The 17,995-nt window shown below is 43.8% G+C and overlaps 1 protein-coding gene across 1 annotated transcript in view; it reads left to right on the top strand.

Moving 5' to 3' along the window:
• The first annotated feature begins 1,062 nt into the window (after positions 1-1,062).
• The window catches only part of LOC129714317 (neurogenic locus notch homolog protein 2-like), a 139,353-nt gene continuing 122,420 nt past the window's right edge, over positions 1,063-17,995 (top strand). Inside the window, 2 exon segments of the mRNA XM_055663857.1 lie at positions 1,063-1,485; positions 16,741-16,822. Of these exon segments, the coding sequence (XP_055519832.1) occupies positions 1,425-1,485; positions 16,741-16,822 (143 nt within the window). The 5' untranslated portion in view covers positions 1,063-1,424.

A 17,995-nucleotide genomic window follows, 5' to 3' on the forward strand; every position in this document is an offset into this window, starting at 1 on the left:
TTCGGCACAGACCTTGTGGGCCGAGGAACCTGTTCCTGTGCTTTAGTTTAGTTTGAAGACACAACGTGGAAACAGTACTTCGGCACACTGAGTCCACACCGATCATCTGTTTACACTGGTTATCCCACTGTTGTATTGTGCTGTGTTTCAATAAATAACAATATGTGTCTGTGTATATTATTGTATGTGCATGTAAATATATATATACACACACACATATATATATGTGTGTGTGTGTGTATATATATATATATAGATATATATATATATATATACATATACACACACACATGCATATCTATATAGAGTTGATGTTGTAAATTCTTCTATTCATATTTATATCCATATCATACAAATATGTATATACGAATTTACATATACAATAAAAAAAAACCATATATACATCCATTTATAGACAGATATGTGTAAAATATTGAGAATTATGATAATTGTTTTACCTAAAGACTTCTGAGAAGTGTCTCGACATTGAGGCATGTTTTAGCCTTTCTGAAGTCAACATATTTTAAATCCTTATTATATATTATATCCTATATATATATATATATATATATATATATATATATATATATATATACACACACACACACACACACACATATATATATATGTGTGTGTGTGTGTGTGTGTGTGTGTGTGTGTTTTATATCTATATATTGAACATGTCAACTTCAGGAAAGCAAAAACAAGCCACAAACCACTTTCAATAAAAGGTTTATCATAATGTTTAACTACAGGCAACAGACCAAGGGAAGACTGAATGCTCTATGAATAACAAATTTTTCCCCTGATGCATCAAAATGTTCCAATATCAAGTATACTTCCCCTTGGCCCAAACTTCCTCACCATTTCTCAATCCTTCGTTGAGTCATTCTAGAGTTAACAAAAAAGCCTAACACTGAAGTTAACTATACAGCAAACTTTTCAATGATTGTTAATGGTAACTTTCTGCCTCTAGGAAGTAGTTCAAGCAGATTGTGTTTCCCCTCTCCCTCTCCCAGTTGAAGCAAGAGGGAGTGCTAAAGGGGACGGAACACACTGGGGGGCTGTAGCCTGGGAGTTTCCGAGCAGCGGCGGCCCGGGTGTGTACTGGACCCAGTCAATTGGGACACCTCCCGCCGGAGCACAACCCCCGTGCGGCGCGGAGGGATACAGTCCGCTGCGCTACTCCAGGCTGCCAGCGGTGATGAACTTTTCAAAAAGTTTGCTCTGAAGTTTGGAGGCGCGGGATCGGGGGTTCGAACCGAGGGTTCTCCCGGCGCTTTGTCTTTTAAAACAAAAAGTGTATAAAATTCCTCCCCCTCCTTTCCCCATGAACACAAAGAAATCCTGGGCTCCACGTTTGGACGGATGTATAAGTTAAACGAGGAATCGGAGAAAATCTCGGAACTTTAAAGCTGCGAGCAATGGGTGATTTAAAACTCTGGAATTTACTTTGGGGAGTCTGTTTGACGGCGCTTTGTGAAGGTACGGTTTGATTTAAGGAAAACTTTATTTGCAAGAAGTATTTGTACAATACAGGGGGAAAAAAATCAGGATTTGCGATGGGGTTTTCTGCATAGTATCAGGTGGCATGTTTGTGTAAAATAATGTGTTGCTGAATGATCGTGGGAATGGTTTTAGTTGGTTGCAAATCACTGCATTTCACAGCTAACTGCGACTCTTCACTCTCCAAGAACCCCTTTGTGTTTGAACTGAACGAAATTAATTTTGTGATCCCAGCTGCAAGATCTGGGAAACTTTATATTTCTGACTTGCAAACGGCTGTGTCGAAAACAGCAGATTTTTAATCTCGTGTGGGTTTTTTTTTTAAGGAGACGGATTTCAAAGTGTACAGAAAAGCCCCAGTGTTTGCTGAGCGTCGCTCACCAAATTCACCGGCTTTCAGCCATACAGTGGGTCATTTGTTGTGCAGTTTAATGGGGCCATTGAAAGACAAAAGCCCGCAGATTGACCGCAATATTGCCCCCAAAATCCCTTTGCATTTGCGGCGCTGGGTGTTTCACACTCACACACTCACTCACTCACTCACACACACACACACACTCACACACACACACACACACATACACACACACACACACACACACACACACACACAGTTTAATGTAAACTTGCATCAAACGTTGAAAAAGAGGCGATGAATCCCATTCTGGAACCTCTCCTGTGTGTTGGAAAATTTGCAAATCATCCCATTCGCGGGATGATTTTTGTTGTTGAATTTGGCTTTGAACTCCAAAAGGTGCAGATTACAGCAGCTGCCCGTCATATGATGATGCTAACACAACCGCAGCAACACAAGGCTAAAGAAATAATCCATTCCCTCCTCCCCTGGAGAAATACTTGATCCCACTTTTAAGTTTTTTTTCCACACATGCCCTTCATCCAAGTTGGTCAAGGGAGTTCAGTGAATTCTGGCAGTGAATTCAGGCACAGACCTCCCTTCCAATAAGTCGAGTGTTCGCGATGGAAGGAGGTTATACGGTCGGGGGTAGAGGAGGGAGGGAGGGTGGGTTGTGGAGATTTGGTTTACGGCCGGGTAATCCTTCACAACTCAGTCTCCTTGGGAACCCACGAGTTGAAGGCAGACAGAATGGAATGGTGAAGAGAGCGCCCAGGTCTATTGTAGGGGCTGGGACAAGCCCAATGATAATGTGACCAGGGTGTGGCCATGTCCACAGTCCCACTTGGCATGGAAGGTAGACACAAAATGCTAGAGTGACTTGCATTGTTGCTTAGCCTCGACAAGACGAGATCCTCGTTACTCACTCAGTGATATTCAGGCCCACTGACTCGCTCCATTGTCTGAGGCACAGGCTGCCAATACAGCTCGTTCCTGCAAGATAGACACAAAACGCTGGAGCAACTCAGCAGGACAGGCAGCATCTTCCTTCTCTCCAGAGATGCTGCCTGACCCGCTGAGTTACTCCAGCATTTTGTGTCTACCTTCTGTGTAACCCAGCATTTACAGTTCCTTCCAACTCATTCCTGCAAGGATCACTTTTTTTTTGCTCAAAATTATTATTATTATTTTTTCCCCTCTATCCCTTGCCACAAAGCAATATCTGCAGCGTAATAATTTATTTCTGTTTGGAAGGGGTGATTATAGTCTTTTATTTTAGTTGTAATCTGACTTCTGAACTTGGTGCCCAAGGTCCCTCCACCAACCACCACCCCTCCCCCAACCTACTCCCCCCCCCCCCCCCCCCCCCCCCCCCCCCCCCCCTCCCCCCCTCTCTAAATTACCATGAAGCTTTGTATCTGTGCACCCATTGACTGGCCCAGTATCAGTTGCTGAATGCTGGAGGAGCTCTTGAGAAATGACATTTTGCCTTCTTCTCAACATCCGCTGGGAAGGAGACAAACAGAGACGGGGTGTACATTCAATGGTCTTCTCCCCCCTCCCCGTCTCTGGGCCTCTGTCCTGGCCCACCATCTCGCCTTCCTTCTAAACACAAGCCGGTGAGTTGGGAGCCACAGAAGCTCACCATTTTAATTCTCCTTCCCATTCTCATACCGGCAATTTTGTCCTGGGCCTCCATCGCCAGAGGGACGAACAACACCTGGTAGATAGACACCAAATGCTGGGGTAACTCAGTGGATCAGGCAGCATCTCTGGAGAAAAGGATTTGGTGACGTTTCGGGAAGAGTCCTTACCAGCTGAGTTACTCCAGCATTTTGTGTCTATCTTCAATGGAAATCAGCATCTGCAGTTCCTTCCGACACAACAGCACCTTGTGTGTGACCATTGAATTTTCCAATTTTAAGTAACACACCCTTCCCCCTTCCCCTTCAAGGGCTAGGGGTACCATCTGATTCACCACTACCCCATTGTGGACATCGATCTGGTACGTTACAGTGCTGAGAACTATGCACTCTGTATCTTCCCCTTTGCTCTACCTATTCCACTTGAATTTGATTTGATTGTAATTATGTATCGTGTTACCTGATCTGATTGGAAAGCTTTTTTATTGTACCTCGGTACATGTAACAATAATGAGCATAAACCTAAAATCTCTCTTCTCTGTTCCACAACTCTCCTCCTTTCCTGTGCTCACCATTTCTCCCACTGTTCCATAGTCCCCCCCCCCCCCCCCCCCCCCAGCTTTTTTGTCCACTTCCATTGAGATTCCTTCCTCTGGCTCTATGTTTCACTCTTCTCCTTATCTGACAATCTTTAGACACCTTTTTATCTCTAGCCTTTGTCACTTACTCTACAGATCCGCCAATCATCCCTTTTCACCTGTATCCACCTATTGCTTGTTAAGCTTTGTCCCATCCCCACCTCTTTTCCAGCTTTCTTTCCCCCTACTACAATCAGTGTGAAGAAGGATTCTGACCCAAAAAGAGTTGCCTCCACACAAGCTGCCGTCCCTTGTGCTTTACATAGATTCAGTGATTAGCTAAAGAACTCGGGGTTGATAAGAGCAAAACTTTTATCGCACTGCAAATACTCCCGGGCCAGAGTTCCCTGGCTGAAAGGACAGCGGAAGCAGATTCATTCACAGAGTCAGGAAAGAGAGATACAGCACCGGAACAGGCCATTCAGCCCATCGACTCCACCACCAACAATCAACCATGCATTCACGCTAATCCTACACTAATCTCATCAAATGTAATTCTCCCCACATTCTCGTCAACTCCCCCAGATCCTCCCATTCTACCACACACCAGGGATAATTTACAGGGGCTGATTAACTTGTATACTCGCACGCCTTTGGGATCAAAGTTAGTTAGCATGGGCTCAGATTTTGTTTGGCAACAGATCTTTAACTCAACTGGTGGAATCCATTGTCACAGAAGGCTGTGGAGGCCAAGTCAATGGATATTGGCAGAGATTGATAGATTCTTGATTAATACGGGTGTCTGGGGTTATGGGGAGGAGGCAGGAGAATGGGGTTGAGAGGGAAAGATCGATCAGCCATGATTGAATGGAGGAGTAGACTCGATGGGCTGAATGGCCTAATTCTGCTCCAAAAACGTATGAACTGAAAATACTTAACTACATTCGAGATGCTACATTAACATAAGTCGTTATCAAAAAGCAAACAGCTCTTGTCAAGTGCTCCTTCCTGCTTTGTGGTAATCTTGTGGTATTAGCGTCAACAGGGTGAATGAGTTCACTCTTCCTCTCCCCTTTGCTGTGTGGAACATGATGTGCCACATCTTCTGCTTAACGCTCTGTAATGGTTTGCTCTACACGGGTTATCAAGGGAACCGACAGTGATTCGGGATTCATTTGAACTGGTCTACAACATCGAGAGGCAGGGTCCAGAGAGCAAGCGGGATCTGTGGCTGGAGCTGTGGTCTGGACTGTAGTCTAGGTGTATAGCTGGTGGTCTGGAACACCGGGGTTCAGGGATGTAGGTTAGTTTGTAGATGGAATGGGGGGGGGGGGGGTCAGGAGCGTTGCATATTTCCTACTCCCTTTAAATTCACTATATCATCTTTGTAGCATGTTTAAACAAACAAAGCAAAATAATAACGTGTTGGGGACTCAATACCAAGTCACGTCCAAAAGTCCGGAAACTCTGTTAATCCTGCTCCACCAAAGGTGCCAGATTGTCGGAGTTGTACTGCCTTATGCCAAGGACATCTTTCACAATTCGCTTGGAGTTTTAACTGTATGTAAACTGGAAGAAATACAATGCAGTCTGAAGACCTGAAACATCATTTGCATTGGTATCTGCATTTTGCTAAGATTTTTCTAAGACGAAATTTGCTCTGATTCCGTTTGGGGAGTTGCAGTTACTCGAATTCAGCAATTTTGTGTCCTTTCCAAACTTTCCTCAGCCCCCCTGCTGTCTCTCCCCAAAGCCTTCTGCTCCTCCTCCTCCTTTTCCCTTTTCCCTTTCTTGTCCCCGCCCCCGATCAGTCTGGTCAAATGCTCTGCCTGACCCGTTGAGTTACTCCAGCACTTTGTGTCTTCCAAACTTGAAGAAATCTGTGGTCAAATGCTCTGGGCTCACTCTCCCCCTCCCTTTGCATCCACTGGGAAACTCACTCTGCGGTTCATTAGCAACACACATGGAATGATGAAACTGTGAAGCAAAGACTTTGGGCAGGACAAATTGGAAGAAATATGAACTGAAAAGCACAATTTTGAAGAGACCAGATAGTGTGTGTGGACACACACGTCTTTAAAGATGACTGGATAAGAGTCGGAAAGAGGGTTTTGACCTGAAACATCACATTCCCTTTCACCAGAGACGCTACCTGGCCCGCTGAGTTACTCCAGCATTTTGTGTCTTATCACTGGATAAGATAAACCAATTAAAAAAATATATATATTTAAAAACGAGGCAGATAATTCAGGTGTAATGCTGAAACTGTATAAATTGATCCTCGATATACACCAGTGTGAAGAAGGGTCTCGACCCGAATGTCATTTGTCCATTGCTCCACAAACGTTGCATAACCTGCTGAGCGCTTTGTTTTTGTTCAAGGTTACAGTTCCTTGAGTCTTCTTTATAAGTCTTTGTTCGGGTACCATGTGCCTGGTGTTCGGTTTTGGGCATTGCACTTTCAGAGCAATGGCTGTTTTGCAGAAATTGGAAGAGAAATTTATCATTGGACTGGGACCAAGATTTGGGGATTTAATTAACGTGGAGAGGCTAGAGGCACAGAGGATGCCAATCCAAACTTGGGCACTTGGCAATGAAGATTGCAAGACTGTTTAATTAGCAGTAGTGATTGCAGAAAAATTTAACCTTGCTTTGTCCACAGCTATTAACCTTGGCCTGTCCAGCAGAAGAATGGGACTGACTTCCAGTACAAAAGGAAGCCAAGGATATCCATCCATCCATCATTCTAATTAGTTGGTGTTGCTTCCCTGTGTTGTCCAGTATTTTTCCATTACCCATCCCCTTGGCCCACCTCCCCAACCTTCCTACTTCTTCCTTGCCCCCATCCCAAATTGTAACTTAATGAAAGAAATGTCCAGGTGACCACCTGCCTGTTTTGTAACCGATAACTCGGCATCTTGTACCAACTTGTTTAGTTTAGAGATACAGCATGGAAATGGGCCCTTTGGTCTACCGAGTCCGCGCCGACCAGTGATCAAACTCGTGGTTCCTCATCACGAGTGTATTTTTACTCTTGGAAATTTTTCACACTGTTGAAAAAGTTCACGAGTTTCCACGTTTCCTGAGTACCTGCCGTTAACATTACAAGCCGCTACGAGACATCCATGAGCTCCGACGTAGCCACTACGTACATTCTACGTACTTACCACGAGTTTGATTTTTTTTTAAACTCGGGAGAGCTCTTGCGTGAACTCGCATCCTATGACAAGCCCTTAAGCTATTCATTTAAAAAATAAATTGTGGAATGGGAAATAGTATACAAGGTGTAGTGCTGGAGGAAGTTGGCAGATCAGGCAATATCTGTGTAGCGAACGGGCAGACGATGTTTGGGGTCGAGAATCTTCTTCAGACTGATTGTATTGCCTGTCCAAACCCGCAACATTGCCTATCCATTCCCTCCACAACAGATGCCTGCCCGACCTACTGAGTTCCTCCAGCACTTAGCTGGAACAATTGAAGGTAGACGTAAAATGCTGGAAAAACTCAGCGGGACAGGCAGCATCTATGGAGAGAAGGAACAGGCGACGTTTCGGGTCGAGACCCTTCTTCAGACTTGTTTGAGAATGTTGAATGGATTAAATAGTATTAGTTACAAGACGAGATTTGACAAATTTGGATTTGTTTTCTCTTGATTGTCAGAGGCTGAGGGGAGATTTGTATATAACATTAAGAGCGGCACATTAGGGTGGGCGGTCAGAAGCTTTTTTTTCCACAAGATGGAAGTATTAAAGACTAGAGGGCATCGCTTTAAGGTAAGAGTGGCAAAGTTTTAAGCAGGTGGGCAGGGCAGGACTTTTACACAGGGTGGTGGGTGTCTGGCCATTGCCACAGGTGGTGGTGGTGGGGGCAGATATAATGGTGGCATTTGAGAGGCTTTTAGATAGGCACAAGTTATGCAGGGAATGGAGGCGTATGGATCACTGCAGGCAGAGGAGATTATTTTATCTTGGCATCATGTTTGGCACACACATCATGGCCTGAAGGGCCTGTTTCTGAGCTTCCATCTACACAACCCAATCTAAAACACCAGAATGAAGCTGATCAAAATATTTTGATAATGTACAGCCAACAGTGTTTCAGTGAGATGTCAGGCAGATTCAACGCTGTCTTCAAGCATTCTTTTTCAGGATGTGGACATTACTGGCACGGTCCCCAAAACCTTTGTTGCCCCATCAATGCTGCAAATCCATTGCCTTTCATATATGTACTGACTATGATTCGGAGCTGGTGCTTGTGGGATTGTAGTCTCTATACGTTTGACCTGACATGGATGGCAGAAGCCATTCTGCAATTGAATAATAATGTAACATTTCACCAAAAATGAGTTTCAACTGAATTAAAATTCCTAATTCCTAATTTACCACAGTTGTAGTTTGAGTTTGCCTTTTATGGATGACCTAATCAGTAACGTTACTGCAGTTTTTTGGGGTGTTTATAGTTGCTTTTCTGGTAGGTGTGAAGGCCATGTTGTACCAGCAAGTTTAATTATTATATCTATTTGTCTCCCTTTCCTATGACTCTCAGTCTGAAGAAGGGTCTCGACCCAAAACATCACCCATTCCTTCTATTCAGAGATGTTGCCTGTCCTGCTGAGTTACTCCAGCATTTTGTGTCTATCTTGAGTTTCATTATACGTTTGCTGGTGTGTACATTGTTCAGTTTAACAGTGACTTTGGTGATGTAGAAACATAGAAAAATAGTTGCAAAAATAGGCCATTCGGCCCTTCGAGCCAGCACTGCCATTCAATATGATCATGGCTAATCCTCTAAAATCAGTACCCCACTCCTGGTTTTCCCCCATATCCCTTGGTTCCTTTAGTCCTAAGAGCTAAATCTAACCCTCTCTTGAAGACATCCAGTGAATTGGCCTCCTGTGGCAGAGAATTCCACAGATTCACAACTCTCTGGGTGAAAAAGTTTGGACTGAGATGAGGAAAAAATGGCCTACCCAATGTGTTCTTGGTTAGTTTATTGTTTATTGTCACCTGTACCATGGTACGGGGAAAAGCCTTTGTTGCATGTCTGCATTTACCTGTGGGACAGGGGCTAAACTACCAGAGGGAATGGATGGATCCTGGAGGAGTGACCTGGCAGCCATAAACCTTCAGGGTTCATCTATTTGCTAACTTACTGGCCATATATTGTGGACACCAATGTCGGAGAGGAGAGACAACATGGGTTGGGATGGAAGAACTCTGTTAAAGTAAAGGCTAATCCAGAATCGGGATGGATTAGACAGGAGAGCCGTGGTAACTGGGGTAAATTGAGATTACAATCCTTGTATGTAAATGATAATTGGATTACAAGAACTGCAGATGCTGATCTACAAAAAAAGACACAAAGTGCTGGAGTAACTCGGAGTCATGCGGCATCTAGAGAACATGGATAGATGGCGTTTCCAGTTGGGACCTTTCTTCAGACTGATTGTGGGAGAAGGATGGGTTGTGGGGGAGGGGAGGATAGCAAGTTGAGAAAGCTAGAAGAGAGGAGAGGCAGGACAAAGCCTTGCAGGTAATAGATTGTAAACGACAGCTTGATCAATGAGGTTTCTGAGGTGAAGGTGTAAGTTACCGCAAGATCTTGAGGTGATGTTGGAAATCTTGTTCACACAAGAGCTAGCAAGACAGAAGTGGCAATTTCAGCTTAACTGCCTGCTGTTTCTTCACAGCAATAGTGAAGTGGAAGAAATTGTACTATTAGTATTAAGTATTATTAATTCTATAATAGTACCAGTATTCATCAAAAGTACTATCACAGTCTTGAACCTTGAGGGCTCATGCATTTGGTAAAGCACAGGTTATATATCGTGGACAGCAATATTGTTGGGGGAAATTTCAGAAGAATATTAAACCAACATCTTAATAATAATTAAGAATTTTAAATATCTGAATATATATTGGAGAAAGGCTAGATGGAATAGACATGACCTGGGGAGTGAATCGATGAGTTTTCCAGTAGCTCTTTTATTGAGTGTCAAAACATAGAACAGTACAGAACAGGAATTGACTCTTTGGCCCACAATGTTTGTGCCAAACATGAGGCCAAGTTATAAAATAATATGTTAATGTTAATAAAATCTGGATTGATAAATCTACCTGCTTCTTTGATATATTTTTCAACATGACAGCTGCTTTTGAGAAACAATTCTCTTCACTAATTTCTCCTCCATTGACTAGAGTTAGTGACACAATTAACTACAGATGCTGCAATCTTGAGAAAAATACAAAGTGCTGGAGGAAGTCGGCAGATCAGGCAATATCCGTGTATCGAACGGGCAGACGATGTTTGTGGTCGAGAATCTTCTTCAGACTGATTGTATTGCCTGTCCAAACCCGCAACTTTGTCCATCCATTCCCTCCACAACAGATGCCTGCCTGACCTGCTGAGTTCCTCCAGCACTTTGCTTACCAAACAAGGATGCATCATTTGCAAGTCTCCGGCCCAATGATATGGGCCCCACACAACTGATAAATGAACAGTGTCATCGTACTTATCATCTTGTTGAGACAAGGATGCATCCCACCCAGACATGCTGACGTACGCTGAGCTCTATCAACCTTTCACACACTTCATTTCTATCTGTTCTCTTATTCTACTCAATCCGGTTTCCTTATATATACCATTTTATTATGACGTGCTCACTTTTTAAGACAATTTTCTTTAGTACATAGCCAGTGCTCTGCTTTCACCAAGAGAGCTGTTCTTTGATCCTCATAACCCCCACACCAGTGTTGTTGCTGTTGTGCTGTCTTGACAATTGGCTGGTGCTCCAGAAGATTTATAGCAATCTCCACATATTCTAAAATATACTGCAAAATAATTATAATACATTTATTTGTACAGCATGTTTAAAAACAACTCACGTTGACCAAAGTGCTTCACATCAGTGCAGGTACACACACACACAATGCTGGAGTAACTCAGTGGGACAAGCAGCATCTCTGGAGAGAAGGATTGGGTGACGAAGGGTTGAGACCCTTCTTCAGACTGATATTGCTGGCAGTTATTTCACTGTGATGTGGTAATATGGTATCATACATCCAGTGAAACTACTGATAGATATGTTAAGGGCATGTCCTACTTGGCGATTTTGTTCGGCGACTGCCGGCATCATTGATGGTCACGGAAACAGTCGTGGCATGACGAGGTGTTGATGCGTGGTGTTTCTCAAGTGCCGCAACATTTGCGTTTGTTGCCGCTGGATTTTGAAATGTTCAAAATCTTTTGGCGACCCTGATACGTGTCAATGACACTGACAGTCGCCAAAAAAAATCACCAAGTGGGTCAGGCCCTTTAGAGTGTATATCAGTAAATTGTTGGTTAATAGGTTGTGTGTTAGTGAGATTACTGGTATATATTTTATCTCACTCCTGCCATCGGAGAGAGAGAAGGCATCGGAGTCTGCAAACTGTATTGTCCAGGTTCAGGAACAGCATCTTACCAAATAACATGGGGCTATGAACACTGAACTCCAACTAAACCACAAAACGCCTTGTTTGCACGAGGGACTTTGGGGCTTTGTTTTGTTTTTGCACTATACAGCATTGGGCTTTTTATGTATTGAACGTTTTTGTTGTGTTATCTATTGAGTATTGTGTTTACAAACCTGTTGTGCTGGTGCGAGTTAGAATCACATTGTTCCGCTTCAGGAGATATCACAATAAAACATTCCTGATTCTCTTGATTTATTGTTCAAGAAGGAACTGCAGATGCTGGAAAATCAAAGGTAGACAAAAATGCTGGAGAAACTTAGCGGGTGCGGCAGCATCTATGGAGCGAAGGAAATAGGCAACGGTTTGGGCCGAAACCCTTCTTCAGACTGATTTATTAGTATCCATTGGTGATATCACTGGCAGATATGTTGACATGAGTATCATTGAGATTACTGGTGGGTGTGCTAGAATGTGTACAACAGTGTGATTACTGATACATATATTGACGAGTATCAGTGATATTACTGGGAGATATGTGCATTCCTTCTCTCCAGAGATGCTGCCTGACCCACTGGGTTACTGGGAGATATGTTGTACAGGAGTGAGTTAATGGCTGATGTATTGTGTGTCAGTGAGTTGCTGCTATATGTGCAGGAAGGAACTGCAGATGCTGGTTTCAATCAAAGATAGACACAAAAAGTTGGAGTAACTCAGCGGGACAAAAAACATCTCCGGATATAAGGAATGGGTGACGTTTCAAAGGAAGGGTCTCAACCCGAAACATCACCATTTCCTTCTCTCCAGAGATGCTGCCTGTCCCGCTGAGTTACCCCAGCTTTTTGTGTCATATGTGTTATGTCCATCAGTGAGATTTGATATATATGGCACAGCCTAGCAGTATATATTGACATTTCAGTGAGGCTGATATATTTTCGTATGTTGAAGGTATGAAAGGCTATACAGGCATTCCTTGACTTGTGTAAGGGTTGAGTTCCATGAACTCTTATACAAGTCAGATTGTATGTAAGTCGAAATCCTCATCCCCTGCCTAAAATAACTTGCTGAATTAACTGTCTCAGTGGTGTCCAGCTGCATATAGAGCACTTTCTGCAGCATGTGGTTCTTAAGGGTAAGCACTGCTTACATTCCAACTTGCTGTTAGGCCACTTTCTACTGCATCCCTCCAACCATTCTGGGTTACCTCCGCCACCATTGCCTGCTTGTTTCAGATGTAAACTTGAGTGATGTGGACATTACAATCTGCCTTAGAGTCATAGAGTCATATAGCATGGAAACAAACCCTTTGGCCCATCTTGCCCACACCGGCCAACATATCCCAGCTACACTAGTCGCACCAGCCTGCATTTGGCCAATATCCCACTAAACCTGTCCTATCCATGTACCCGTCTTCTTGTTTCTTAAACATTGCGATAGTCCCGGCCTCAACTACCTCCTCTGGCGGCTCGATCCATACACCCACCGCCCTTTATGTGAAAACGTTACCCCTCGGATTCCTATTAAATCTTCTCCCCTACACCTTAAACCTATGTCCTCTATATGAAATCTATACGACCTGTATACGAGACAAGCAAGCTAAATGCAGGGTACAAGAAATGTCAATTAGAGAGAGTAGGCAAAGAATTTGCCGCTAACAAGAAGGGGAGTTACAAGTGAAAGGACAGCGGTTTTAAGGATGGGATCAAAATTACTTATTCTGGTGGAAAGGTTTCAGGCATTAGATAGGAAATTAGATGCTGGCAGTGTCACTGGGAATGAGGAGGCTTTAGTAACATTGAATATACACAAAGTAAAGAGGATGAGTGCACAAGGTTGGCAACATGCACAAAGTCGCCAAATTAGCTGGTTTGTGTGGGAGGCATCCTGGGTTATTCTGAGAGAATCTAAAAGAATAGGAAACTGGTCATCAGTTTTCTGACACTTAGCAGTGCAATCCAATCACCCTCAAGTTCTGTTCTTTCTCCGAATCTTGGCTAATCTTATGCTTATCCAATTCCCTTTGAAAGTTCTAATTGTCTCGGTTTCCAGTGATCTTCAGACACGAGTGTACCTGCACTGTCCAGAAGAAAGGTTTTCCTCCATCCCACTCATCCATCTGCCACCACATCTTTTGCCCCAAACTTTCAATCTGTACTCTAAGGTCTATGAACTGTTCACTGATGGAGCAGACTCGCACTATATGCCCGATCAGCAATCAGTTTGATCTTGCACAACTCTTTCGCATCTCCTCTCAGCCTGCATCTGTGGAAGGAATGGGAAGGCATGTTTCGGATTGGGACCGTTCTTCAAAAACATCACCTATCTATTCTCTTCACAGATGCTGCCGAAATCGCTGTTACTCCAGCACTCTGTGCTTTATTCAAGGTTCCAGCATCTGCATTCTCTTGAGTTTCAACTCAGCCTGGTTTGTTCCAACGAGAACAACTCTGATCTACTTCTTGTCAACCTTGTGGCTGAAAGCTCTCTTTCCAGAAACGATGTTACTCATTTTGAACCTGCTCTAAGACCTATTTCCTGAGGTGTAGTTGAGTTTAGTTTATTGTCACGTGTACCGAGGTACAGTGAAGGGCTTTTTGCTGACCAGTCAGTGGAAAGACTACAATAACCTTAAGACATCGGAATGGCATCACTACCAAAGCCCCTGCTTTCTCTCCAATACTGTGGCTGTCTCTTGCTGCTAATCCTGTGCGTGGTACTTTGCCAAACACCTATTGAAACTCCATGCACACAATATCAACTGCATTCCCTTCTCAGCCATCTCCATTTCTTCAGTAGAAATAAATCGCTAATAAAAAATAATTTTCCTTTGTAAAACCATGCTATCTTTCATATTATATATATATATATATATATATATATATACACAATAGCCATCAAATCATGCTAGTAATTTTATAATATAGATATAGATAGATAGATATATACACGCACACTCACACACACACATATATATAGGTGTGTCCATAAGTTATTATTAAGACCTCTAGTGTTTTTGATGATACATTATGAATCGGTTCTGGACACAATTTTAAAGACTCCAGATGGCATGAAGGAAGAAGATGTGATGGAATGGATAGAACTGAAGGTGGCAACACAATTAGAGAAGGAATCTTTGGCTTCAGGGAACCTAGAGAACTGTGTTCATTTCACACTTTAGAACGTGTGACCTTGGATGCAAAAGGAATTTCCTTGAATAGGATTAGGGAGCTGGACTAATTGTTAGAGCAAAATAAAATGAGAGATTTGACTGACGTTTCACTGAATTGTTGCCAGTGACAGAAGGGTTGGTTATGACATTTATGATGTTAGGAGACATTTGGCCAGATATATGGGTAGGAAGGGTATTGAGGGATGTGGGGCAAATGGGACCAGTATGGCAACTTGGTTGGCAGGGACAAGGTGGGCTGAAGGGCCTGTTTCCATGCTGCATGGCTCTGAAGGGCCTGTCCCACTAGGCCGTCATTTGTGTCTCATTTACGCGTCATATGTAAAATAGGTCGCATGGGGTGTGCGCGGGTGACGTACGCATTGCGCATGGTGAGGCGTGGAATCGCATGCAGTGGCGCGCAGTATCGCACCTGCGTGACATATCGCGTACGCACGCTGACGCATTGGCTACACACGCTGACGCATTGGCTACACACGCTGTATCGCGTGGTGACGTGTGGTTATGTCACCGTGCGTCAACGTCCGTAAACATGTGACGCGCATACGCAGTCGGCCTGCCTTTTACATGTCATGTAACTCCTAACCTCGTCCACACGGACCTCTTCCTGGGTTTCGTGCTAGCTTTTCTTGTTGTACTCCTGCCTGGCTGATCTGTAAGTATGAGGGCTGCTGCTAACAGAAGTCTCTGTTGCTGTAGCAATAACATCTGTAGTCCTTCCATGATGGTCATGATGCAGAATAGGGAAGCAGGGTATTCTAATGACATCACACGTACCAGACAGCTGTGCTGGCGCATGGTGACGCGTGATTTGCGCGCAATGCCTATGCTGCATCATTTCTAGGTGGTTGCATGTTTCACAGCATCTTCCAGTAGCTTTAGGAATAGACAGGAAATGAAGGGAAATATTTTTCACACACAGACATCTGGAACACACTACCCAAAAAGTGGAAGCAGACTCTGTAAGAATGTTTAGAGAGCAATTGGGTACATATAAATTGCAGGGTTAAGCGGGGGATGTCGGAGCGTGGGATCGAATTTGACCCCCTGTTCTGAGCCAGTGCAAACACATCACGGTGATTGACCTCTCTGCATTGTAAAATTCAATGATTCCATGTGTGTGTGTATTACAAAGTTTTCTCAAGAGCAAGATGCATTCCCCGTGGGTTTTAAATGAAAGTAATTAGATTTACTGAGGTAGATAAAAATGCTGGAGAAACTCAGCGGGTGGGGCAGCATCTATGGAGCGAAGGAAATAGGCAATGTTTCGGGCTGAAACCCTTCTACAGATTTACTGATGAAGCTCTTTCTGATGCAGATCACAACTGGGAAGCTTGTATATTTAAAGTGAAATGTTCATTTAACATTATCATGGTTAGGATTGTCAGTTCAATCAATTGTGTACTTTTTTCTGTCTTGTTTCTCTTTTTCTCTTCCCTCGTACTCTCCCTTTCTTTTTCTCTCTTTCCCCCCTCTCTCCCCCCCCCCCCCCCCCCCCCCCCCCCATCTCATTCCATTCCACTTCTGTCTTTCCATTCCACTGTGGATTCCCACAGCACTGTTGGGTGAAGAGAAAGTGAGTTATGTGCAGTTGCCAAGCCAATGGTTTAACCATAAACTAAAATTGCATCCTTTTACTGCAAATAACTGCAATTAAAACAAGTAAGATTACCTGGTCACAATCATATGTTTGTGGGATCTTGCTGTGTCAAGAGGGAGTTAGATATAGCTCTGAGGGCTAAGGGAATCAAGGGATATGGGAAGAAAGCTGGAAAAGGGTTATTGATTTTGGATGATTGGCCATGATCATATTGAATGGATCGAAGGGCCAAATGGCCTACCTCTGCACCTATTTTCTATGTTTCTATTGGTAGTTTGCCAAAGCCTCCTGCATTCCTGCAGGAATAATACTTCAAACGTTCCTGAAACTCGGGTTGCCGCTGTTTATTTGCCTTTTCATTTGCTCGTTATATTGAAGCTCACGCACATACAGTGACTCCCCTCACTCTTCCCTCCACAGCTCTGCAGTGCCAGGATAATCACCATCCATGTGAGAACAGCGGGCAGTGTATCAGGAGCCTACACGGGGATGCGTCGTGTCTGTAAGTTGCCCGTTTAATCGGAGACCATTAGACATGTTTGGATGCCTGTATATGCATTTCATCGGTGTGTGTTGTATTGTGCCCCGTCTGCCCACAAATACTTCCCCACAATGTTCCGCAGCACGGCAAATAGAATATTACTCGCGGAAAACCGGGGGCGGCTGGTTTTGCAATTTTTACCGAAGCCGATTAACTTACAAACCAGTGTGTCTTTGGAGTCAAGAAGTCAAGTCCAGTCAAGAGAGTTTATTGTCATGTGTCCCTGATGGGACAATGAAATTCTTGCTTTGCTTCAGCACACAGAACATAGTAGGCACGAATACGAATGTGGGAGGAAACCGGAGCACCCGGAGAAAACCCACACAGGTCACAGGGAGAACATACAAACTGCGTACAGACAGCACCCATAGTCAGGTTAGAACCGGGGTCGCTAGCGCTGTGAGGCAGCAGCTCTACCACCGTTCCACCCCAGAGATGAACAGCAGAGGTTAGGAGTTCCAAGAATAAGCACGTTTTTCACTTTGCTGGATGGACGTTGCATGGGTGCAATGATGATGCTTGCTGTTTCAATATGCTAGAGAGTGGCACAGTGGTGCATCTAATAGAGCTGCTGCCACACAGCACATGCAGTCCAGCTTCTGTGTGGAGTTTGCATGTTCTCCCATTTGCACTGGTGCTCCGGTGCCCTCTCACCTCCCAAAGACGTGCGGATTGGTAGGTTAATCGCTCGCTGGAAATGGCTCTCAGTGTTCAGTTGACTGGTAGAATATGATTGAGTGGAGGGCTGGGAGCAGTTGAAGGGAATGTGGGTAGAATATAATGGGATTTGTGCATGATTGGTATAAATGGCTGGAGACTTGAGTTGATGGACCTGTTGGTATACATGCTGAATGACATTAGGACACATCAAAACAAAAGCACATGAATGCACGTTGATGTGAGGATTTTGAAACGTTCTGGAGAGCACATTTGCAATGCAAGCCTTTTGGCTGTTTATCACAGTAAGATGCATATGGCGATTATTCCCGGCTGTTATCAGCGTCTTTATCTCCACTCTAGTGACTAACATGAGGCAAGGGAATGCTGCAAAGTCAACAAAGTTTAGGTCACCGAGCTGTCACTGATTTCAGGAGCAAAGCACATATTTCAACAAGCAGCTTGTTCTTGTCTGGT

Source organism: Leucoraja erinacea, chromosome 39 (assembly GCF_028641065.1).
Source record: "Leucoraja erinacea ecotype New England chromosome 39, Leri_hhj_1, whole genome shotgun sequence".
Lineage (NCBI taxonomy): Eukaryota > Metazoa > Chordata > Chondrichthyes > Rajiformes > Rajidae > Leucoraja > Leucoraja erinaceus.